Raw genomic sequence first — 24,467 nt, forward strand, 5'->3', positions numbered from 1 at the left:
AAAGAAGTTTGACAACAAAGTTTTATTCAGTCTATGATGGTCAAAGATAAGAAGAGATATAGGGTTCCTGAAATGTCATATTCACTCAAAGCAACACAATAAGTGTAAAGTAAATTCCTTTTGTACATATATAGACCACGCTGGTCATGTGTAGCTGAAAATAACTGAACAGTAAAAATGGTAGATAAGACCCAAGCAAAAATACAAAACCTGAAACCCTGTTTACTTGTGAGGCAGCTTGAGTGAAGAGGACAAAAGCTAATTAGAAGGGATTTAAGTCTTTATTTAGCCTAATACAGTGCAATGGTTAACCGTAATCCAGGGTTAACGTTGTGAACTCTGGGGCAAACATGATTGGAGCAACATAGACTGTCAGCAGATACAAATGTGTGTGCGTATTTATGTGTATGTGTGTGTGTGTGTCCACTTTAATGCCCCCCAAACACACACACAAACACACAAATAAACCCCCCTGAACTTCCAACACATGTTTTTCCAGTGACGGAGGGCCTACAAAAGCTATCTATGTCTGGCTACACTACTGAGGAGTTAGGGGGAATGTTTACATTGCACACGTGTACATACTATGATTTTGTCCACTCGGTCATAAATAGATTTCTGAATCAATATCAACACACCTTAAGAAATGTCAATCAGATAAGGATAAAATGGTGGAATTCTCATTGGAAGCATGTTCCTTAAGAGTAGGAATGTCAGATTCCTAGCGCCATCTCTCTGATCCTCAGTGGAAGCTGTATTTTTTTCTTTGACTCCTTTCTCCGTTTAAGTACTCTTGGCCCCTTTAGGCGTTGTAAGATGATGAGGAGACGGTTCCTCCGTGGCCTGTCCAGTTGGTGTGAATGTAGGTCCCAGGGTTGGACAACAGCTCGTAGGTGTGGGCACCAAAGTAGTCCCTCTGAGCCTAATGGGTTTTGCACATACGCACGCACACACACACACACACACACACACACACACACACACACACAGACACAGACACAGACACACACACAAAGTAAGCAACAGACAAAACAAATACTGACTCAGCAGCATAGTAGTTTGTTCAGAATTTTGTCTACAAGGTTATGGCTCTTGCCTTCAACTAAAGAATTTCACTACTATGCCCTCAAATGACCCATCCCCTTAGAAAACACCATCACCAGTTATGACTAACTGATCATGTGACACTTTCTAAGCCCCACGCTCTGCCATATGGTGAGAGGGGCTTTTTGGTGTTAGCCCTTATCTGTCTTTTGTGTGTGTGTGTGTGTGTGTGTGTGTGTGTGTGTGTGTGTGTGTGTGTGTGTGTGTGTGCATGCATATGTGTATGTATTACGTGATTTACCTGCAAGAGGTTGGCTGGAAGCATGTCGTGTCTGTATCCATCATAGAAAGACAGGGCTGTGGTGAAACAGGGCATGGGGATTCCCCGCTGCACTCCGGTGCTTACAGCGCGACGCCAGGACTCCTGCACCATCACACACACACACACACACACACACACACACACACACAAAATGAAAATGGGAACATCAAACTCATCCCTTTCAGAACATTCTCAAGTGTTCAACAACATATGTATTGCAGGCTACACTTAATTCAACACTGAAATGAAATTCAACAATTATTTTTTCATATTTTCACTGAGAAGTCACCACTCAAAGAATGTCAAACGTAAGGTCAACCAATTTACAGTCCCAACGATTAGTTACTACAGGTACAAGTCTGAACAGACTTCTTCACAGTAAGGACAGTCAGTCTCTGTATTTACAGTGGCAGCTGCCAAGTGCTGATCGGGTGAGTGGACTGGTGGTATTTATAGTGAGGGTTGGGCTGCTTCCCCTTCTTTACCTGGCACTCCTGCACCGCATTACTGAAGAAGGTGTCCAGAAGCAAATTCTGCAACTCCGAGTCCCGGTCAAAGGCCTCTTTGATTTTACCCAGGAACACACTGGAGACAAAAACAAGAGAACTGCAGATTTAGAGGAGTCCGAGTGTACAGATGGAGGAACACTGTGTGAATGGCATTCTGTTTTCTGTCGTTTTCTCTCACAGACACCAAGGGCACCGTGGGCAGAAGACTGAGGGACACTTTCTCATGTTGTAACAAAAAAGCCAGCACTTCCACATTCTTCTCTGCCTATGACTTTTCTAGACATGCCTCTTCTTACTTCCTCATGTAGGCCTCCTACTACATTGCATCACACCAGAACAGGAAGGCCAAATCAAATATTCCCTCATTGTGTCACTGTGTCAGTAAATTCTCACTTCATTTCCTCACAGCTACAAAGTTGCTCTATTCACTCATATTTGTAAAAAAAAAAAAAGACTAAACCAAAGTACATAGAAAAATACATTGGTTATTACAAGATAATAATAACTAGCAACAATATTTTGCATATACTGAATAAATACTTACAATACTTATTGTATTTCTGATGAGCTATCAATCAGAAGTATGTCTATGTCCTCCATTCACTCTCAGTAAGTCATTAACTTGCACCATGTCTGTCAGGTGTGGAGCCGTCTGCCGAGTCAGTGTGCCTTTCTCATGGCTGCATGTGATTTACTGAATGACCACATGTCTCTCTTCCGATGGACCTCACAGGCTCTGAGAGTCGGAGTTGTAAGTATGTGTGTGGACAGGGTTGTGCTGTTTTGCCCACCTGCGGATGATGCAGCCCCCTCGCCACATTAGGGCGATGGCACCGTAGTTCAGGGACCAGCCAAACTCTTTGGCCGCCTGCCGGAGGAGCATGAAGCCCTGAGCGTACGAGATGATCTTGGAGGCGTAAAGGGCCTGAGGAACACACACACACACACACACACACACACACACACACATACTTTCAGATCAACACAGCCCAGAAAATGTTAAAAAAATATAAGACCTTAAAGGGAAAGGGGAAACAGGCCAAATCTGAGTCCTTCAGTACCTTCCTGATGTCCTCCAGGAACTGTGCTTTGTTCCCACTGAATGTGGACGCAGGGGGCCCTGAGAGGCTCTTGCTGGCCACCACTCGCTCATCCTTCAGAGAGGACAGACATCTGGCGAAGACAGCTTCTCCTGTTGGGACACACACAGAAAAAAACTCAGTCAGCTCAGAATGTGGCAACACTCTCAATCTGAAAAAGCAGAGTTCAGTGTTAAGTAACCCTCTTTATTCTCTGAATATCTGTATTTTTTTTTAAGCCTGGGAATACCCATACAACCTTTCGGAAAATTTGGGATTTGCTCTGCAGGCCATTGAAGCCCGTATATATGACGTATTATATGACATATTCTCAAAGGTCATCTTTTGTTATTAACTGAGCCCCAGGGCTCATTTCAGAGCATGGGTGGCCACTGTGCAAGTAAACATTCAGGCAGGGACATAAACAGTCAGGGACATAAACAATAGCCCACAATGCCACAAACAATATGATTGCATCAGTCCATTCATCGATGACCATGTCTTTTGTGAGAGGGGCTATAGGCCGTGCCTCTGTGACCAGATACTACCCTTCAGTACCAGAGTAAACATCATACTCAGGGACTTGGCCTTGTATTGTTTCAACTTCTTCATAACCTTGGGAAATTACTGAGGACAGCTGGACTGATGACCCAGTCTGTGGACATTTCAACATTAAGATGACATTAAGGGGTTGCTTCACCATCAGCACACATGGGCTTCAATATTTAATCAACGTTTCACAAGATGACAAACGCCGTCACTGCCGCTCAGGAGCCAACAAGATTAAGGTTACCAGTGACTAAGCACTACTTCTCAGGCCATTGTAAAGAAATGGGTGAGCCACAGTTAAACAAAGCAATGGAGGTCTTAATCTATAAGTGAAGGAAAAGCCAGTAAGCATGACACAGCAAAAACAGTCCCAACACAGTAATGCCAAAATGATGCAAAGTTAAAGTGGGAATGAATAAGGGACCATCAGGCTGAGTGTAGAGAAAGAAACAGCGAGAGAGAGAAAACACCCAGTCACCATGAACTAAGCACCTATCTCTCCCAGGAATGCAACCTACTGAACGCCACACACACACACACACACACACACACACACACACACACACAGTCCCCGCCTGCCTGCTCGCTTTCTGCCCTCTCTCTCTCACTCTCTCTCACTCTCGCTCACTCTCTCTCACTCTCTCTTTCTCTCTCTCTCACTCTGCCACAAACAGACCCTCTCTGCAGCCTGGCATTCTAAGCACAATGCAGCCTTTTGTTTTCCAGCATATAGTGCTGCATAGCAGAAGACCCTGTAGAGGGGTCACTCTCATGCACTACTAATGTAAGCCGGGTGCCAGTTAACACAGCATACCTATTCATATAATTGCACATATGCACAGGTCAGGAGATCTCTTAAAGTTTCATACTTTTAAGTTTTCAGGGCATGAAAGGGGTCTTAGAGGAATGATTTACAGCTAAAAGTTGGCATAGGTCAGGAGTAACATTATCAGCTGGGGCAGACATCCTTAGGGAGGTGGATCAGTGTATCAGTGTGTCCACTTTTGTTGTTTAGGGACACTGTGTGTTAATCACTGACATCACAGCCAGGGTCATTTATGACACTGCCAGCATCACAGCACAAGCCAAAGGCGCAAGAAGAGAGAGTCCAGAAAATCCCACTTATGTCACATCAGGATGAGGTGGTGACCAGCAAAGCCCTCAATCTGCTTAGGGGGAGGCGGCCATCTCATTCATCACGTTCCAATCGCACTGGCTATCCTGAGCCACCGCAGTGGTTACACTAAACAGCCTGGCACTAGGTGTCTGGGGCAGTGGCACCATACCTATGAGGGTGACGGGGGTGCCGTACTCCAGTGCTGAGATGGCGGTCCACTTCCCTGTGCCCTTCTGCCCGGCGCTGTCGCGGATTTTGGGCAGCAGGTGGGTTCCGTCGGCATCCTTGTACTTGAAGATGTTGGCCGTGATCTCGATGAGGAAGGAGTCCAGCTCTGTCTTGTTCCAGTCATCAAAGACCTGAGAGGGCGAGACACAAGTTGTGACGCAATCTTGAATGAGGTGGCAGAAACACGAACTACACAATGACACAAAGGCAATAATGCTATGGGTAAGACAATAAGGAACAAGGAAGTCAGAAAGTAATTCTATACAAAAGGCTGAGATTGCGGAAGATATGCGAGGCGGGACTTACCTGTGCCATCTCGTCATGGTCCATACCCAGAACGTCCTTCATGAGGTGGTAGGCTTCACAAATAAGCTGCATGTCTCCATACTCAATGCCATTGTGGACCATCTTAACAAAATGCCCTGCTCCCTCATCTCCCACCTATGCAATGGTGACAGAAGAGTTCAATTTAACAACCCCCTCCTGTGCCTTAAATATATGAAACCCTTAGAGATTCATCACTACTGTACTTACCCAGTCACAACAAGGTTCACCTGTTCCCACTTTGGCAGCAATGCTCTGGAAGATATCTTTTATGTGAGGCCTGTAGAAAAACAAAATCGTATTGCTTGAAAACATATTTTGCTTACTACAAATATGGCAACTGGTCCATACAGTTAACTAAATTACAGCTCTCTGCAGCGGTTTCCGGACACCATTCATTAACAACATTGTAATTAGCCGTCTGGTCCGTGATGTCATTATATTAGTACTCACCAAGCCTCTTTGTGGCCGCCTGGCATCAGCGATGGTCCATAACGAGCGCCCTCCTCCCCTCCACTCACTCCACTGCCCACAAACAGCAGGTTCTTCTCTTTGAGGCTCCGACAACGGCGCTACAGCACGAGAAAAAACACAAAACAATTGCTCACGTCTTTGCAAGAAAGAGGTTAACATATTCAAAATTTCACGTTAAATGTTGTCGTCAACTCACTGTTGTGTCTCTGTATTCAGAGTTCCCCCCATCGATGATGATATCGCCAGCCTCCAGAAGAGGAACCTGTGAGGAGGGAATGATGAGGTCACCAGAGGATCATCAGCAGTACAAACATTACAGCTTTGGATGCCACTTGCTAGCTGCACCACCTACCAGTTTGTCAATGAAATCATCAACAGCCTGGCCTGCCTTGACCAGAAGGACAATGCGGCGTGGGGTCTTCAGTTTTGACACCATGTCCTCCAGGGACTCGGCACCAATAACCTTGGTACCTTTGGCCTCATTCTGTAAGAAGTCGTGTACCTTGGACACCGTCCTGTTGTATGCACAGACCTGAGCAAGGACAATAATAAGTAAGACTATAGTCCCAAAAAATGCCATGCCAACTTTCAATGAATGACCATGATTGAATATGATGCGACTTGGGACACTTGTTGGCAATATAGCTTTGCCTCTTCACTTACCACAAAACCATGGTCATTCATATTCAGAATCAGATTCTGACCCATTACGGCCAGGCCAATCAAAGCAATATCTGCCCTGTGAAAGCAACAAACATGCATTAACTTCCAGCAAACACAACTGTCAGCAAAGTAGGAAAGTTAACCTACAACTATCGCAACTACTTTGTCATGCTTGCTCATCATTATTATTGGCACGATGAATATAAATGGAATGGTCAGACAAGACCCAGGCTAAACGACAGCGGGTTTTAATCATGGATGAGCTCCAACATCTTAACATATTAGACATTTGCAAATATATCCATCACCAACATCAATAGGTTTGTTAATATATTATATTTATTATCAATATGTCTTCCCTCTACACTTCACATATTTTTACCCAATGCATTTCAGGAAGCTTCTGAAAGGTAGAAGCTATTGTTCCATTCCGACAAGGATATCAACATATAAAAACCTACTCTGGCCCCAAAGATGCGCTCTGTCACGTTTTGAAGTCATATCGCATGATCTCGTTCGGAAATGTGGCTGAGTATCCGATTTGCACATTTAACCTACATTTTGCCGGCAAGGTTTATTTTATGACAAATGAAAATTGCGCAAAACGGGTAACACAACGTAAATTCACGTGTAGCTATTTCAAAATAGTCTGCTTTAGTAAGCTCGTTAAGTAAGTTAGCCTGAAGGCTAGCTTACAATCAACTCGCTTGATGTTAGCCAAACTCCGTTAATGTTAGCTGGCATTTCACTAACTACTGCTGTCAGTGTGATTATTGAAAAGAACATGGTTGCATATGCCATACGTTAATATATGACAAAAAAATCACATTGCAACCAAAGACAGCATACTTACTGTGCCATGGTTGCTGATGGGTTCCGTCTTGAAGTGATACTATCCCACACGGATCTAGCTACTTGTAATACACCCTCCTTTCCGTACTTCCTCATTCAGAGCACCAATGCACGTCTGTGGTGTGGCTAGCAAGAACATCCCATCCCACATCCATGCAAGCGCAACAAGAGAGACCTAGCTGTCACATGACGCATAACAGCCTCAGTCTCTTTTCGTTGTCTCATTGGTTCAGGCATGCTGAGCAGACGACTGAAAAATCTCATTGGTCAATGGCCTCTCAATATTGTTCCAGCTGTATCCACCCATCAAACCTAGGCCATATAGATTAAGACCTACTTGTGAACTGATGTGAACTTCTCTTGTAGGACCATTGATATGAAATAGGTCAATGGTTCAATGCCCTAATTGATGGACTATTAGTTAAAATTAGTTATTAGTGTCTTTCTTACACATAAACAAATGTGGGTTGGTGATACTCAAAAAATATGCATCAACCCACATTGCTCATAGTCCCCCTCTCCAATTTATCCTAATGTAGCCCCTTTCAACAATAAAAACAAAAACAATGCTTGAACGTTCTATTTGGTTCCTAATCTACTTCCTCTGCATTAAGATAACATACGGAATGTTATAACGGAAGCCTTATGGGGCCAACTATGATGCTGATAATGGAACTCTCTTGAAAGGGTCTATGTTTTCCTAAAAAGGTCAAAAAAATCACCGCTCATCTGTTGAGGTGCTGGATTAACAAGTAACTCAATAAAAAGTAAAGAAAAATCTGATTCGTTTTTCACATGTGTTTTTACTCTGCCTGAAGAAGGTCATCTGACCGAAAGCTTGCACATAGAGTAAAAAAACTTGTTTGCAAAGACTTGAGTGTGCGGATTTTTCTTTACTTTCTATATGTTTTCCTAAAAGAAAAAGGAAAGCTTAATTGTTTCAGCCCAAGAGTGTTTTGAATAATGAGACAAGAACAACTTTGTTTATTATTCTGCCAATGCACTGGTTGTACTTTTATTGTTACCTCATTCACTAAACAGTTCAATGGTGCAAGATTACCATACACAGAATTAAGATATCTGCATCACACGTCTAAGCTATACAGCAAATGGATTATAATTATTACAAATACAGGAGACATATTTACACTTTAATTCAAGCTCCAAACAACATGTAGGATATATTTACAAAATAAGTCTGAAAATGAAGCCAATCTGACAAATAATGTACAATGTTAACGTCTTACATTTTATCCTGTTTGCCTCAAAGTCAGTGGGAAAGTACGATTTTATTTATGTATTTTTTTTTCTTTTTGTCCTAAATGATTTTTCTGAAGGGGAAAAGGATGCTTTTCTGCTACTTTAACTTTCCAAAGGCAATATGGGAAGCATTGTGACAGATGAGACAAGAAAGCAATGATATAAAGCTGCTGATGTGTACAGTTAGGCAAAGTCTGATATAATCTTCATACGTTATTACTCCCTGATATTAGTTTTTTTTTTAAATCTAACAAAGTAGCACTCCCTGTAAAACCTTTCTAATACGGCCCAGCAATAATAAAATAAAATCTAGCAAGGTGTTGTACTGTTGAATGGTAAAAATAAAAAACTCAACTGTTTGGTTTAAAACATAGGCCTCAGTGACAGGAAGCACTCAAATAATAAAAAAAGCCTAACATTTCCTGAAGAGATCCATTTCTGGGGTGCCATCATAGCTTATGCCACTCCATGTTGTGAGTTGGTCAACGCTTAAAGTACATTCAGAACCCACGTGAACGGGCTAAACCGGTCACACAGCACGCTACCACTCTCACCCCTTCCCATTCAACCACACCGTCTGTGAGAAACAACTGAAACCAAGTGCAGGTTTGATTTGATCCGTTAGTTAGAACCATTTATTATGTGCAAAGAGCTGCAAACTAATATATACAATGCAAAACAATAAATACAGTCAATGAAATGTCCACTACACATTAGTAACCCAAGCCATTCAAAACCCTTGAAATTCTTTGCTCTGGTGCTTTTTCAAACTGTTCTCAAAGATCATGCTCGTCATAGATTTGCTTCGGTGCCACATGAACAGTGTTTCACCTTAAAATGTATGCAATTTGAGAGAAAATTTATTTTCAGTGCAAACACTTTCCACAGATGTTAAATAAATCCAACAGCTTGGTGAGCCATTAGGCTGGTCAACCCATGGTCAAAACCAACAGCTGTTTTCATCTTTGTTCTGTATAAAATGTCTTTGTGAATGTACAACTGCAAAAGATTCAATGATTCAATGCATATCAATCCCCCTGATTTTTACAGGGTAAATTGCGGCTGAATTGTGTGGCCAGTTGAAGAGATGGTGCCTTTAGATATCCATACAATCAGGACAGTCAGGTTTGAAATGCAGGTCCTACTGGTTGGCTGGCCAGAGTCCTGCTGCAACCTCCGTCTGTGCCCCTCACAAAAACCATCTCTCATGTGGCACAGAATAAAGACAAACCACATAAAAACTACAAATTCAGCTTCAGGTGCTGGATCCACATGGCACTCAGAGCAAGGATTTTCAGAGAAAAAAATAGTAAAATAAGCTCAGAGCATTTTGGTCATCCCTTTTGTTGTCTCCACTCCACTCCGCCACACTAGACACTCTACAGTAGAGTTAAGCATTAGCTTCTTGCATTAGCGACTTCAAAAGAAATCCCATTTTTTTCTAACCAGACAGTGCGGAGACCACCTGAACATCTACTATTTCATTATGCTTGGTAAATGAGCATTTTAAATGTGCAAAACAACATTAAATATCACTGGATAAAAAGGAACGAAAATGCCCTTCTCACAAGTTTTTTTTTCTTTCATTGCAGATTACTTGAATGAATGAGTGGGTAGTATAAAACAACGGTGTTAATAAAAAAATAAATTAACAGTATGAGTACAATAAGGAAATACAAGGATAAGTTTCAAGAATGCTTATAAATCAAGGAATTTGCTGTTAAGTCATCTGGTCTGTCGTGTACTGTATATTCTAAAGGAAATCTGGAAATCTGGCCTGATGCCCCTGGTACAGTACCCAGACTAGGGGATTAGGACTTGGGGTTAACTAGGACCTGAGAATACCACAGGTCAACAGGGAATCTCTCAGATCCTGACTACAAGGTTAATATGATGTTCAATGAAATAACAAGCACATGTTAAGTTGCCAGGTCCTTAAATCCCTGGTGTCTGAGATATTTTGAGAAGTTCTCCCACTATCATCAACAACTCGGGGTGTCAAGTCATATTTCTGCCACTGGATGAGCTACTTTGATCCCAACTTTTTCGCCATCAGTAATATTCCATGATAAGGAAAAAAACGCGTAAGTGCAAAAGGAATGTCAGGTCTTTATAAGTAGTGGTTAAAGCACAGTAATCCTGAAAAGTATGTACAAATGACATTCCCTTCACAGTCTTTTCCTCTTTGTTCTTCTGTACGTTTGTGTTTCGCTATCTAATGCAAGTTGAATGTCTACGATGTTGAGCGCACCGCTGATAACCTGGCTTTGGGGGCAGGGGGAGGGGTGGGGGTGGGGGGGTTGGGAGCTCAATTGCACTGGGGTAGAGGGAGTCTGTTCAATGACGTCTGGGAAAAGTGGATGCGACAATGATGAACATACAAACCTGCTGTCCCTCTGAAACACTCTGCGGTGCCCCTTTCCCCTAATATGTACACAAACTAGGGAGAGAGGATCAGGTAGCTACCTATGCCACCGGGGGAGGCTTGTATAGCATAGCAAGTTTAATGTTGCAGTAACATTGGCGAGAAAGATAGAGGCCCCTTTAGATCTCCTAATTCAGCGCGTCAATTTAGATGATCTATTGATGTAAAAGCTAGACTCCATGAGGTTTACTCAATATCACTAGCAGCAACATTTCATGCACCAACACTCCATTTTACATAGGGGCGAGCGGATTCCCTCCCTCTTATTTTCCTTATACTATTGTTATTATAATTACTTAATTGTTTTCTCCTTCAGACTTCTCATCAATAATGAGTGAGGGTGTTGGCGGGTACTGATAGTGCCCTTCAGATTTTTTTTTTTAGTCAGCAAACCTAAGTCTTCCCCTGAGCACTGCGGCTGTTTTCATGCTGCCAGACGAGGGTTTCTGCCTGACGGATAACACTGATGAGGACGATCTCTACAGATGAATAAAAAAAACAAGAGCAAAGAGAAAGTCTGTTCTTAAGAACCGTGCACACACAAATAGACTACTACAACATGCTACTAGCTAGAAGGTTTCTTTTCCTGTTATGACAAATAATGTAACAGGGCCAAAACAAGAGGGAGGGGTCAGGGACAAATCTAAATGAAAACACGGAAGGCAGGGCAGAGAGAAATCGAGAGAGGAGGGAGAAGAGTGAAGAGGGGGAGAGGAGGAGGACGAAGCAGGTTATTTTGGAACTTAAAAATAAAGTTCATTTGCTGGAGTAGAGACTTAAGCCACAGGTCAACGTACAAGAGAGAGAAAAAAAAAACGTCAATAATCACAAAGATTAATAAGTGTTAACACTTGTTATGTTCAAAGGCCAGCCAGAGTAAGAGGAGGCCTGTTAGTTCTTCATCAAGCCAGAACGCCTCCTCGCCAACTTTGACCTAGAAGAAGAAACAAAACAAAACAAAACAAAAATGAATCCATGATACATAAATCATACACAATCTGCAAACCTATTCCCATATCGCCCTATTAGTATCTTCTTTCCTTATGGTGTTTGAGACCAGGCTTTGTAAGATCATGTCCAAAAGCAGCCACAACACCTGTGCCACTGAATAGTTATCTCATTGTTCTTCATTCAGTCACTTAGGGAAGCGTTTACCTTATTGTTCCTGCCAGCAGTGGGTTGAAGGCATAGAGCCAGTCGTTCATGTCTTTGTCGTTGTTGGCTTGTAACAGGATCCCTCTATGCTTGGTGCACACGGCAAATGTGTTGGGAGTCTGCAGAACAGGATGTGAAAAACAAAATGTACTGTTATTAGAGGACAAAAAAAAAATGTTTTGAGATCACAGACATTTTTTCCTAGAGTCCATGAACACAGCAGATACGACAAATGAAAGAAAGACTTGATGACTTGATCAGTTTGGAGTGAATAATAGCCACTGGGTGACGAGGTCAGTTGTGGGGTCCTGTTCTCACCTTCAGCATGGCCTGCTGGTCTTCGCTGTATTCCACTTGGGCCGTGGACAGGTTGAGCACTCCCCTCTCCACGGGGTCCTTGTCACTGTTGTAGATAAAGACGTAGGGCCGGCGCACCACCACAAAGTGCTTCACCCACGAGTTGGAGCGCGGCTCCATGAAGCTCAGGAATCCCTTCTTGGACACCACCGCCCTGAGTGGAGAAAGTTGCCAGAAAACATTTAGGAAGACTCAAATGTTTTCAGCATTCTCAGCTAGATAACATCAGACTCTACCCTGTGAGCTATGGATGGTTCAATAATTATACACAGATACACAATTTTGAAAGGAAATATGCTCTGCCACATTAGCGGATTGCTTACCCAGGCCTCATCTCCTCTATGTTGGGTACCAGGTTGAGGAACTCATGCTTGCCGGCGCGGGCCAGGTAGGACGTCTCCAGGGTGGGCACCATGGGGAAGTTCTCATAGTCGGAGCAGCCAGGGCTGGAAGCGCGGGAGTTGTTCTCCGGAGTCCTGGCAAAGCAGGAAGGGAAGAGAGTAGGACACTGTCAGACGCTGTGCTCTAGTCTGGTGTTTGTTTTCAGATGATATGCAAAACACTCATGAAATCACAATGTGACAATATGGAATTTTGTTCTGTTCTGTGTATGTTACTTTAAGCAACTTTAAATGAAGTCAGCTGCCTGAGCCTCCTTTAAATAAAGTAGAATGTCACTCTCAGAAATAGACACTCATTGGTCTGAGGGCTTAAGCAAGTGGTAATCGGTGGCAGGTCTGTGGGTGTGTGTGTTGTACGTGCAGGGAAAGGCTGCTTACTTTTGATCCGTGGAGCTGCAGCGAGACTCGGACAGCGAGGGGCAAGTGGAGGAGGGGGTGAGGGTGGCACTGCTGAAGCTGGTGACCGAGGGGTCACGACCCATGGGGGAGATGTCCGAGAGCTGGCAGAGGGGAGGCAGACCGCAGGGGCAAGAGAGAGAGGGAGGTAGAAGAGGAGGACAGAAGAGTGTGGGAAGGGGAAATGGAGACAGGAGAAAAGAGACATACAGCAAGAGAATAAGTCTTAATCAGGATAGGTGATGCTGACTAGGATTGATGGTGGTGTTGGCTGTGAGGACGTTCTAACATACCTTGCAGTCACTGATGCTGTTGCACACCTGGTTGTACTCACTGTTGAAGGTGTGGGTCATGAGACGCAGGCACTATAATAAGATTGATACATGTCAAGACATTACTGACAAGATTCTAGCCCATTCTATTATGTACACGTTATTCTACAAGAATTCATTCATCTCTGTCAATGTGATACAACAACAACATTTAAAAAAAGCAAGAGTCTTCTCTGTCCCCTACCTTGGTGGCCAGCTCTTTCTCCCGGTCCACCAGGCTCTCGATGTCGGCCGAGTCGTAGCCACTGCTCTCGCTGGGTGTAATGGCGCTCTCGAAGGTGGTGCTGGAGATCTGCGAGGAGATGCTGGTGGATGTGCTGAGGGTGCCACTGCTCATGCTGGGCGACAGTGACTCGCTCAGCGACTTGTGGGGCGCCGTCTCAGCTAGCTTCTCACGCAGGAGCAGCAGGTGACGCGTCTTCTCCACCTGCACACACAGAACACCAGGGGGCGGGGCAGGAGCATGGACGAGGGGTGTGAATGATAGAAGATTGTATATGGTTTTAAGCACAGTACAGCCAATGGAAAGAATTATTATTGTCTTGCATGGTGCCATATTGTCGAACAGAATACTCCAGACTGGTTGACACTAGTTTCTGTGAGTGACAAGTGTAAAGAATGTGAAAAGTTTTACATAGATATTCGTATGTGTGTGCACAGTTATGTGTGCTACACTCAGTTTTGACAAATATTCTCTGGACTGATTGACAATGGTTTCTGCAGTAGCCAATTACATTCACTGTGTGTTTTAAAGGTACACTATGCAGGTTTGGGTATATTTACTTTAAACTGAGCTCCCTCTAGTCACGATATATTTATATTTTACTCTGCTGTAGTAAATATCAAACTTCTCTTGACTTATCCCCCCTGTACAAAATGAAAATGCTTTTGTTGTGGAAGTGAAGGATTAACAACAGGCAAAAACTATCTCCAAAGAGATATATCTACTGACAAGGTAATGTCTCTCGCGAGATTTGTCGGGCCGCCGTTCTTGAAGTTGCACGACTCGCTACGTCTATGCTGCATGCTTGCACAACATCTTGCATAGTGTACATTTAAGAGATGCATGTATGTGTGTGTATGTGTCTATTAGAGGGTGGGAGAGAGTCAAAGAGAGACTTTATGAATAGTGTTGGCGTGTGTGTGTGTGTGTGTGTGTGTGTGCATTAGAGAGCAGGAGAGTTTCAAAGAGAGACATTATGAATAGTGGGTGATATGGTGTGTGTGTGTGTGTGTGTGCGCGCGTGTGCATTAGAGCATTGGTTCCCAAAGACTGGGTCGCGACCCACGGGTGGGTCTCAGGAGATTCTATTTGGGTCGCCAGCACAATTTATGTTGTGTAATAGGCCTAACTTATACCATTTAGCAGGAAAGTTTTCTATTAGGATCTAGTTTGTTAACTACAGTCACGGCCCTATGTGCAATTTTGCATTTAGAATAGCTCTGAAACTGGGGGGCGAACGCGTCGCAGAGGGGACAGCGTGGACATCTCACTCGCAAAATGAAACATTTCTGTGGGGCGCCTGCCATGGACCTCGCAGTTGCAAAATGCAAGGGACATGAATCAGCCTTTTTGCACAAACATTAACGGACACCAGCTCTTCATCTTGACTGATTAAAATCTAGTTACCGTGCTGTCAACTAAAGCAGACATGCATATACCAGACATGACTATTCAATTTGCGTAATAGGCTGTAGATATTTTCGATTGTAGATGCACTCTTTAAAGTTAATAGCAACCTCCTCACATTCCTTAATATTTCGGATTTAAAACACACTACAGCAACGCTATTAAACGCTATTATTTCCTCTCGTTTTCCACCTCGTGAACTACAATAACAATACAATAAAGGCGCATTATCTTTAGGCTATTGCGCAAAAGCCTATAGTTCCATTCTTACAACACAGCCGGTCACAATATACCGTGACAGGCGTATCTTTTCGGTAGTCATTTCCAACTTTACACACTGATGATGCTCAAAATGCAACACAACTGTGCTCAAAGCAGGATGAGAAAAAGCTGAGGTTGTGTGTTTGTACAAAACTTTTTTACAGCTTTGAAAATATTTAACATTGCAATGCGCCACCGTATGAAACATTCACATCACAAAAAAAAAAAAAAAAACAGGTTCTCTCATAATTATGAGATAGTTATTTAGGCCTATAGTTTATTTTGTGCAGCTAGGCTACTTGTTCAAGTGGCATTGATGAGTTAAACAGTCACATATTTTCCTACACGTATTATATTGAGAGAAAACTCGTCTTATGTAACCCTTTCGTAAATGGACTGAAGTTGGCTCTAAATATCTACTTTTATCGATTATGCTAACCGTTAGCATCTCTATGGGATTTCTCATAAAGATTAGCCATAAGCTAACACATTGGTTTCTATTCTGTAACTTGAAATGCTAGTCTAAATGATTGCTCTAAAACAAAACATCGAAGGAATTAACTGAGATGTACTCTGTTGGTCTGCTTAGTTTTACAGTGAATCCTAACTAAAGGTTTGAAAGGAACTTCAGATTCAGACTTTCTCTTGGGATGCTGTTAGGTCTATCTTCTCTAATGTAGCTAGCTAGACCATGTCATTGCCACACACAGAATTGGAAATGTGTCATCATAATTATCTCGTAATTATGAGATAATTATCTCGTTGAGATAATTATCTCGTAATTATGAGATAATATGTCAATTATGAGATACTATCTCGTAATTATGAGATAACCTGATTTTGTTTTTTTTTGTCATGTGAATGCAATGCGCCACCGTAGTTTCATGTGTAATTGAGATTGCAGAATTGTGGGAAACTGAGGAACTGCATCACCAATCCCTGTAATTGTAGTGGTAGTAGGCCAGACCTAGTAGGCGCTATTATTTGCTCTGAAGTGAATGGGTCGCGATGGTCTGTCATTTTTAAAAAGTGGGTCCCCAGAAAAAAAGTTTGGGAAACACTGCATTAGAGAGCAGGAGAGTTTCAAAGAGAGACGTTATGAACACTGGATGATATAGTGCGTGTGACCTCTGACCTCATGCAGCTGTTCCAGCTTCTCTAGTTCCCACTGGTGTTCCAGGATCAGGCTGTCCCCCCGAGGCCTCCAGCCCGCCAGGTTCTCCTCCCCACGCACATACGCCACCGAGGTGTCCAGAACCTTCCGTCTCCTTCGCTGCATGCCTACGGTAGAATATTACATACACATGACGATTAATTTCAGGATTAATTACACCTATTGAGGAAATGAATGAGCGTTCACACTGACAAACCATAAGGAAAGTCTTTCCTTGTGCTGATGAATGTCTAAAGTTTGATAGATTTTGATTGGCTGTCAGCTATTTATCATTCTCAAAATTGCCCTCACAATGATCCCCAACAATATTGTTTTTCATGTTGTCTTTAAAGTTTATGTGTGCACATTTTCATAAGCTAGAGCGATACTTTTTTGCTTTATCGTTATGGATATCGTTCTTTGTGTGAACCGCTCTTAATAACCCACTAGTGGCCAGGGATCTTACCTGGACTTCCTGTGTCAGACATCTTGCACAAGCTCAGCTCGTAGATACCAGTCACTCTGTTGCTGTGGGAGAGAAAAAGAGAGGGGAGGGGGGTGAGGCTTTGGGCTTGGACTGTATAGTGCAGAAAAAATACAGTGGATCTCTGTTGATATTGATTCGTTTACCAGTCGGGAGTCTTGGAGTAGCCTGTGCCAAAGAGGTTCCGCAGCGAGCGGGGAGGGGAGATTTTGGCGTCTCTGGAGTAGAACACCATGCAGATGTCTTTGGTAATGATGGCGGGCTGGATGCAGTGGTCAAGCTGTGGGAGGCAGCATACTTTATTAGCACACACATGAAGAAGTGTATCTGAGAAAGAAGCATGAAGGTATGGGATCACAATGAGGAGGGAAAACCAGATGCAAGGCCGTACAACAACAACTGATTGATACTGCATTTTATAAGACCCACAAGAAGCTGTTCAGTTATTGCATGGTTGATTTAAGTTTTTATCTAATGTGTGTAGATGTGATGGGCCCATGGAACAGGAAGCTGACCTCCAGGTATGCAGACAAGGTCATGTAGATCTTCTCTCCGTATGGAGTCACACGGTTGAGCAGGAGAGAGTTGTGCAGAGAGCTGTCCCACACGGCCTCAAAGCGGTAGAAGGTTCTGGAGACCACAGAAGAAACATTCAGATTATTTTGTCTAGACATGGATCTTGATTTTTTGGGGGGGATAGTCTGCTCCACAAGTCTTTGGGTTAGTGCATCTGATTATCAATGTTTGTCTGAATGTTTCTTGAAACAACATCACTGTAAACAGTGTTTTAAAAGGACTAAAAACACTGAGAACAGCAAAGGGTACTAATGGTGAGGGCAATGATTGGTACTTCAGAGGCATCAAGAGTGCCACAGTCAGTGGCGTTTAGTTGCCTGCTGGCCGTTTCATGAGGCCGTTTCATCAAGGAAGCCTGTGAGGTTTAAGCACAAATACTCGAGAAAAAGGAAGCCATTTCCTTTTTTTACAAAACCTCTCTTTTGAAAGAGTCTTCACTTCTTCAATTTATTGCTACACGAGTGAGCCTATTATCACTAAACAGGACTAGCAGAGATATGCCACTGCCCCTCCTTGGCTTCTAGTCAACGTGACCATTATAGCACATTAACATTCTAAGAGAAGCCACACACCCAGCAAAGTCATTAAGCTGTAATGCTGAGAGTCATTTTGGGTAATCATATGGGTGTGGGAGAAAGGGAATGGACTGTAGTCTAAAATGGAACATGAGAGAGAAAGCAACAATGAAATCTGTAACTGTCAAAAACAGACACTGACAGGTTTTAAATAAGTGACTGTGCACCTGAGTGTGTGTGTGTGTGTGTGTGTGTGTGTGTGTGTGTGTGTGTGTGTGTGGTCTGTGACTGACTGATCAGACATGCAGAGAGCATCTGCATCTGTCTACAACTAAAGGTGAAAGTGATGGATTCTGTGCTGATGACTCATCCTCAATCAGTCAGTCAGTCAGCCAGCCAGCCCACCCCACCCCCCATCCCTTCACCCCTTACTGAGCATGTCCAGAATGTCTCAGCACCAACAGAGAACCAATCAGACAACTGATTTACAATGCAGACATATCACTTATTACCAAGCACAAATTATCAGCTAATATATGATAAACTACTGATTGTGAAAAAATGGCTACATCAGTGTTAATGGCACAGTATTCCACTTATATGATTGCCAATCTTGGCAAAAGCATTTGAACGGACAGTGACCAACACTGCAAAAGGACATGGTTGCAACACAAAGGGACAGCTGCCATTTTAAAAGAGGTTAACTACACAAAACATCTAGTACGACTATCAGGTCTGGGAAGGAGCATAAAGGACTTTGTGTAGAAAGTTCTTTATGTCACAAATACCTAGGAATATCCTTATCAATACAGAGCCTGAGCAAAAACAAGAGTCCAGCCGCAGCAAGAAACAGAAAGGAAAAGAAAGGAAGAAAAGCAGACACGTCAGGCAACAGAAAATGTTAAATAAAGCAAATAATTGCATCAAATTAAATAGATAAAAACAAAACATCATACGATGCAATAATGCATAAGCGAGACACAAGAAAAAAGGCAAAACACAAGACAAGCACATGGATGATGATGCATTGGCTACATGATAAACAACGTCAGAAAAAAAATGGATGTTCAATTTGGTTTTTGACCACCAGGTGTCTCTCTTGTCTGAGGACCTTTGCTGTGCTGTTCCTTCTGGACCACCGTCACGATGATATAAATATGTCTCCGCCTCACTACAAAATGTCCTAATCTTAATCATAATCACAAGCGCTACTAAAAATAGAAATAGAAATATATGACTTCATCTGTTTCAAATTAACCATGACAACGCAATTATTCAGAGTATTATTTCGCCTCCTTATTCAAAATCTATTCCGTCTGCATTCCGTCTAACTACAACGGTCAACAGCAATTCTTACAACTACCAGGACACCTGGTTCTATATACAATACACAAACATAATAATCTAATGTATAACTTTACTGTGTAATGCATAGGCATAATGACCCATAAAGAGAGGTTGCTGCTTTGTTGAAAACTATATGTGTCCACTGAAATTGACTGACTGCTTTAATAGTGCGTATCAGGTGTGTTGAGTACCTGTTGGAGTTGTGAGAGGACTTGATGTTTTTGGCTGATATGATGTTGAGTGATAGGACTGCATCTGCTGCAGAATCGTCCACCTCTGCCTTGTTCCTAATTCGACCTGTTCAAGCATCAATTTATCAGTCATTGTATATACTCTTAGTCAGATCATTTGATTATGTTACTGTATACATAATATGGCAGATGAAGATCTGTTAAACCAGAAATCCAAACAGAATGGTGCTATTCACTATCAATCCCTATCCACACGCAGACAGAGCGGAGAGGAAAGAAAATGGGTGCAACGGGTAATACGCACCAACCACCAGCTCCCTGACATCCTTCCAGTGCAGCTCACTGCCCTTCTCATGGATGAGGGTGACCGTGATCCTACGCTGGATACCCTAAAGAACACAACACACACCATTGTATTTCTCAACTAGAGACGTTTGTATAACAGTGCAGGAGATGTTTCCCTACCAGAGATGTTTGTGTAACAGTGCATGCTATGTGTCCTCCCCTCCACTAGGGGGTACTAACCTGATGCAGCAGGTAAGTTCCATGGCAAGGCAAGCCACCTGAGTGATCCACTACAGCTGGGATGTACCTGGAAAAATGAGACACAAGTAAAACTAATTACACACGACAAATCTTTAATGACCTCATACTGAATGTGAAGTTATGTCAGTTAAGTCCGTTTATATAAGAGCAGAATTGATTTCATTTCAGGCCGGCGCTGGATCAGGTCATGCTTACTCTCCAGTTGGCTCCAGCTCGCTGATTTCAAACCACACCAGCAGGTCGTACTTGCTCACACACTGGCCCAGGTTGGACTTGCTGATGGTGTTCAGCTTGGTAGCAGGAACTGGGGAGATAGATGGAGAGAACGGCGCATGAGAAACCAACCAGGAAGGGAAAACAATGACATTACCCACCACGGAGAAGACGGAGCTGTGACTGTGGGTCAGCAAGGGTCACACAACCCAGTGGAAACATAGCCCGCGGCAGGACACCGCAAACCCTTCCCAGCCCACCACGCTGCCTAGCTTAATTTATTAAAACATTGATGAGGCGAGACTCAGTTGCCAAAATCCATACTAGCTGTTACACACTACATTGTCGGGCCATTTCCGAGACAGACAGAAAAGAGCTCCTAAGCACATCTCTGGCTGTTAAGGGGTGAGTAACGTGAGGGGCTGAGATGGGAGATAACGGTGGAAAAACATATTGCTTTTATGTAGCGCTTTTCAAGCCACCCAAAGTGCTTTGTAGAGAAGGGAAATGGATGGTTATGGTGGCTGGTGGATGGAGGTGGTAGGGATTAAAGAAAATGACTTCAGACGCTTTTTATTAGTCTCCATCAGATCCACAGACGGTCTGCAGCCCAGCAAAATCAATGTGTCCTGACGTGGTTTATGTGGACAGCTGACTAGCGAGCCACACTAAACCCTCTGGTTTAACGTCCAGTATCTCTAGTGCAGTACCTGTGTAATGGAGTCGTCACGCCGACAAAACAGAATCATTACAACACCACAACTTCTTTGGAAATCTCGCTGGGGACTACGAGGGAATCCTGCATCTGCTGGGGACCAACTGAGCTAGTGAACACGGAGAAGGCAGCTTCCTTTGCACAAAACATCTGACATCAAACGGCATTACCGAGGGAACGAGACATCAAAGAGTCAGCGACTCTGTGACAATGACACGAGACAGCTGCCAACAGTGGGAATGCTAATATCTACCACTACCTCCAGCTGAGAAGGGGAGTCGACAGAAGGGATAAGCAGCAGAAGAGACTGATCCCTTTTTTATCACTTCACTTCCTTTCTTAACTAACACAGCCAGGGAAGGAGGGAAGGAATCACAGCCATGGCAATATCTGTTACAAACTCCACTCTCATGCCCGCCATACGGCTTAACTACTTCAGGGCAGCAGGGACAGGGACCTTTGGGGGGGGGCACAGCCACTGGGGTACACTAAGCACACATCACGGGGTGGCACTACACAGGGGGCAGCGCGCTCTCGCTCTCTCTACACCCTTGAGTGTGCCAAGCGGTACCAACCATCGTGCTTAGGCAATGCCTGGGCTGGGCTGTTGGGCACGGGCAGGAAGGGGAAGTGGGAGAGCTGGTCGGCGCCGTCCTCCAGGCTGGCCACGGCGGTGGAGGCCAGCGCGTTGGCATGCTCCGAGAGCGTGTCCAACACCTGCCCGTGCACGTACCCGCTCATCAGGTACCTGATCAGCTCGATCTTTCTGGCGTGGTCTGACGTGGGCGGAGGGGGTCATGCAGCATGAGGGGGATGTGGGGTTAGTTGAACGTGATGGAAAAGGGTGGTAGGAGGGGGTGAAAAAAGGAAAACAAAAACATTAAACATGCAAGTGTTATGAAATGAAAAATAAAGATGGAGATAAAGGGTAGTGATAATGGATAATTATGTTCCAGGGTATTGCATTTAGTCCAGAAAATTATAGAGAAAGAATCCATATCTGTTTTTTTAATGTAGCGCCTGGTATGGCTCTCCATGTACCAATGAGATCACAGACTGTAGACAGTCATCACACTTTTGTTTGGATGGTGTTTTTGTTAAGGTTGTGAACTCATCCACCCTGACTGCTAATCGAGTTTACACAGGAGAGGCTCTAGCCCTTAAGGCAACATCCCTTCTGTTTGTGTTTGATTGTCTGACGTGCTTTGCCACCTCTGGTGCTGGGGTTGCTCCAGTCTCTCCCCCTGCTCACACAACCTGCGGCCCTGAACCCCCCTTTGTGATCAGGAGTGCCCAGGAGGGGGAGGAGAGGAGAGGAGAGGCCTGCCCATTCACCGCTTGATCTCGCCCTCATCCCGCTTTAATGACTCATGTAATTACTTATGATAATGCTCAGCATGGAAATGGGAGAGACTGCTCGGGGCCGGGATTATTCAAAGCATGTGTTTAATTATGCAAATAGTACATTCCTCACTCCTCTCCGTACCACTGCTCTGGCTGGAGAACAGCACAAGGGGCAGGACATGGTCCTTTTTTCAAATTTCCATACTTGGACAGGCAGAGATAACAAAAATACTTATATAAAAGTGTGTTTTGGAAAAATAAAAATGGTAAGGCTCTGGTGACCTACCTGGTTTGGACAGAGGCATTGGTGGGGGGTAATACTTCCTTGAGGACTGGATAGGGCTGAGGAGGCAAAAAGAAGACTCATTAGAGGTCATTAACGAATCCATCTGAGGAATAGGGATGCATATTTATGCAAAACATCAAAGCAAACCTCCACTGGAATGTGAAGTGTTCTTATCACTTGTTCACTAACCACAACAGATGCTTTTTCTACTTAACCATGCTCTCTCTTTTCTAGCTGTCTAGCTCTCTCTTTGGCCCATGCCTGAATTCTGAAACGTTTAGCCCTGATGTTAGTCTCCGCAGTGACCCTAACCGGTTTGGTCTTGATGTCCAGATCCATGTGTGCTGTATTGTGGGATACAGCGGTCAGGCTGCCTTACCTGAGGAGATCCTGGCCATGGAAGTGGAGCGGGTGCTGCTGATAGTGGCCGAAAACCTCGAACACTATGGGCTTGGTCTTGATGTACTCGATGAAAGACTCGGTGACCTCCACAGAGACCTGTTTTGGGGCAGAGGAGAGCTCAGGTCAACAGGGATTACATCACCTTGGCGCCCAGATTAATAACATGGGATCAGAGAGTATCTAACACCAAAACACTGGTGATGGCCGAAAGCTGCTTATATAAAAACACTGCCCTTGCCTCACAGTTCAAACCACTTCTTCACAGATTTGTTTTTTTCTTTGGGTGTAGTGAGGTGACATTTCCAGGGCAGGGATATTGATGCTCCTGGTGTTTTTCCATTCCTCTCTTCACACTTTTACGTCCTCCTCCTCCTCCCTCATCTCTTCTCACCCTTTCTTCAGAACTCTCTCTCTTTCTCTCTGTAAAGTTCTCATTCCTCCTTCAGGATTATCTCCCTCTCTCTCTCTCTCTCCTCTCTCTCTCTTCTCTCTCTCTCTGAAGTTCTCACTCTTCGACACGCTCACAGACACAGCAGGCACAAAGGCTGAGTCACTCACATTCTGGACGTGGTAGAAGCCCAGTGGGGTGCCTTTGCCGGTGTTCTTCAGGGGCTCTGTGGAGAAGGCCTCATCATGGCGGTGGAGGAAGCTGCGGGAGAGGACAGAACCAAAGGCCAGTTACCACATTATAATAAATAACACCTCACCTGAACACACTGTTGATAATGGGTTGCCATAGCAATGGTGCCAGTGGTAATAGATAGAAAGATAGATAAATAGAGACAGACAGACAGATAGATACTTTATCTATCCACGTGAAAATGCAGACATCCAGTATCTTATATGACACACATACACACACATAAACAAGAAGAAAAACATTGTAAAGATGGAATCACAATTGTATCAGACTCACTTGAACTGGCAGAAGATGTCGGCGTACTCAGGCAGGATGCCACTAGCCTGCAGGACAGTCACGCGGAAGGTAAAGATGCTGCCCACTTCCAGCTGGCCCGCTAGACCCTCGCCATGGACCAGCTTCCCCTCCACATTGCCCAGCTTCAGGTCTGATGGGGACACAACACAAACGCAAACACACAACTCAGAAACACGAGTCCAGACACGATAGACTAATATAATGCTCTAGCAGGTCAATATGAACTGATCATCATCAACTGATCATGAAATGATCATCAAAGTATTTTATTAAGGTTAAAATAAATAAGTACATAATGTCTGTAAAATCAGTGTTCTAGATGCATTAGTTATTACTTTGGTATGAACATTATGAACAAATTATTTAAAAGGAAGGAATGC

The 24,467-nt window shown here is 43.7% G+C and overlaps 2 protein-coding genes across 11 annotated transcripts in view; both read right to left on the reverse strand.

Annotated features, from left to right (window-relative positions):
• Positions 1-262: 262 nt before the first annotated feature.
• pgd (phosphogluconate dehydrogenase) lies at positions 263-7,313 on the reverse strand. The gene is made up of 13 exons (XM_042097045.1): positions 7,163-7,313; positions 6,310-6,385; positions 5,999-6,178; positions 5,843-5,908; positions 5,626-5,744; positions 5,383-5,452; positions 5,155-5,289; positions 4,790-4,979; positions 2,937-3,067; positions 2,667-2,800; positions 1,852-1,951; positions 1,346-1,468; positions 263-922 (listed from the first exon to the last, which is right to left on the reverse strand). Exons 1-13 carry the CDS (start codon positions 7,255-7,257, stop codon positions 803-805), a joined length of 1,539 nt encoding a protein of 512 aa, XP_041952979.1. The 5' UTR covers positions 7,258-7,313; the 3' UTR covers positions 263-802.
• Positions 7,314-9,024: 1,711 nt separating this feature from the next.
• The window catches only part of kif1b (kinesin family member 1B), a 68,597-nt gene continuing 53,154 nt past the window's right edge, over positions 9,025-24,467 (reverse strand). For all 10 annotated transcript variants that reach the window (XM_042097024.1, XM_042097025.1, XM_042097026.1 and 7 more), the window contains 19 exons: positions 24,067-24,217; positions 23,709-23,799; positions 23,128-23,246; positions 22,749-22,804; positions 20,386-20,494; positions 20,170-20,236; positions 19,949-20,033; positions 19,645-19,750; positions 17,531-17,645; positions 17,162-17,295; positions 16,998-17,059; positions 16,514-16,659; positions 13,672-13,914; positions 13,449-13,520; positions 13,138-13,259; positions 12,682-12,834; positions 12,320-12,512; positions 12,002-12,120; positions 9,025-11,780 (listed from right to left, as the gene is read on the reverse strand). In XM_042097024.1, coding sequence (XP_041952958.1) covers positions 11,738-11,780; positions 12,002-12,120; positions 12,320-12,512; positions 12,682-12,834; positions 13,138-13,259; positions 13,449-13,520; positions 13,672-13,914; positions 16,514-16,659; positions 16,998-17,059; positions 17,162-17,295; positions 17,531-17,645; positions 19,645-19,750; positions 19,949-20,033; positions 20,170-20,236; positions 20,386-20,494; positions 22,749-22,804; positions 23,128-23,246; positions 23,709-23,799; positions 24,067-24,217 — 2,186 coding nt within the window. In that variant the 3' untranslated portion in view covers positions 9,025-11,737. The remainder of the gene's footprint in view (positions 11,781-12,001; positions 12,121-12,319; positions 12,513-12,681; positions 12,835-13,137; positions 13,260-13,448; positions 13,521-13,671; positions 13,915-16,513; positions 16,660-16,997; positions 17,060-17,161; positions 17,296-17,530; positions 17,646-19,644; positions 19,751-19,948; positions 20,034-20,169; positions 20,237-20,385; positions 20,495-22,748; positions 22,805-23,127; positions 23,247-23,708; positions 23,800-24,066; positions 24,218-24,467) is intronic.

Source organism: Alosa sapidissima, chromosome 7 (genome assembly GCF_018492685.1).
Source record: "Alosa sapidissima isolate fAloSap1 chromosome 7, fAloSap1.pri, whole genome shotgun sequence".
NCBI lineage: Eukaryota > Metazoa > Chordata > Actinopteri > Clupeiformes > Clupeidae > Alosa > Alosa sapidissima.

Excerpts from the sequence above, each read along its gene's own strand:
- pgd (XM_042097045.1), bottom strand. The coding sequence starts at position 7,257 with ATGAGGAAGTACGGAAAGGAGGGTGTATTACAAGTAGCTAGATCCGTG. Across the intron at positions 5,290-5,382 it reads GTGAACCTTGTTGTGACTGG|GTGGGAGATGAGGGAGCAGG; the intron begins GTAAGTACAGTA and ends ACCATTGCATAG. Across the intron at positions 1,952-2,666 it reads GGGGGCTGCATCATCCGCAG|TGTGTTCCTGGGTAAAATCA; the intron begins GTGGGCAAAACA and ends TTTTGTCTCCAG.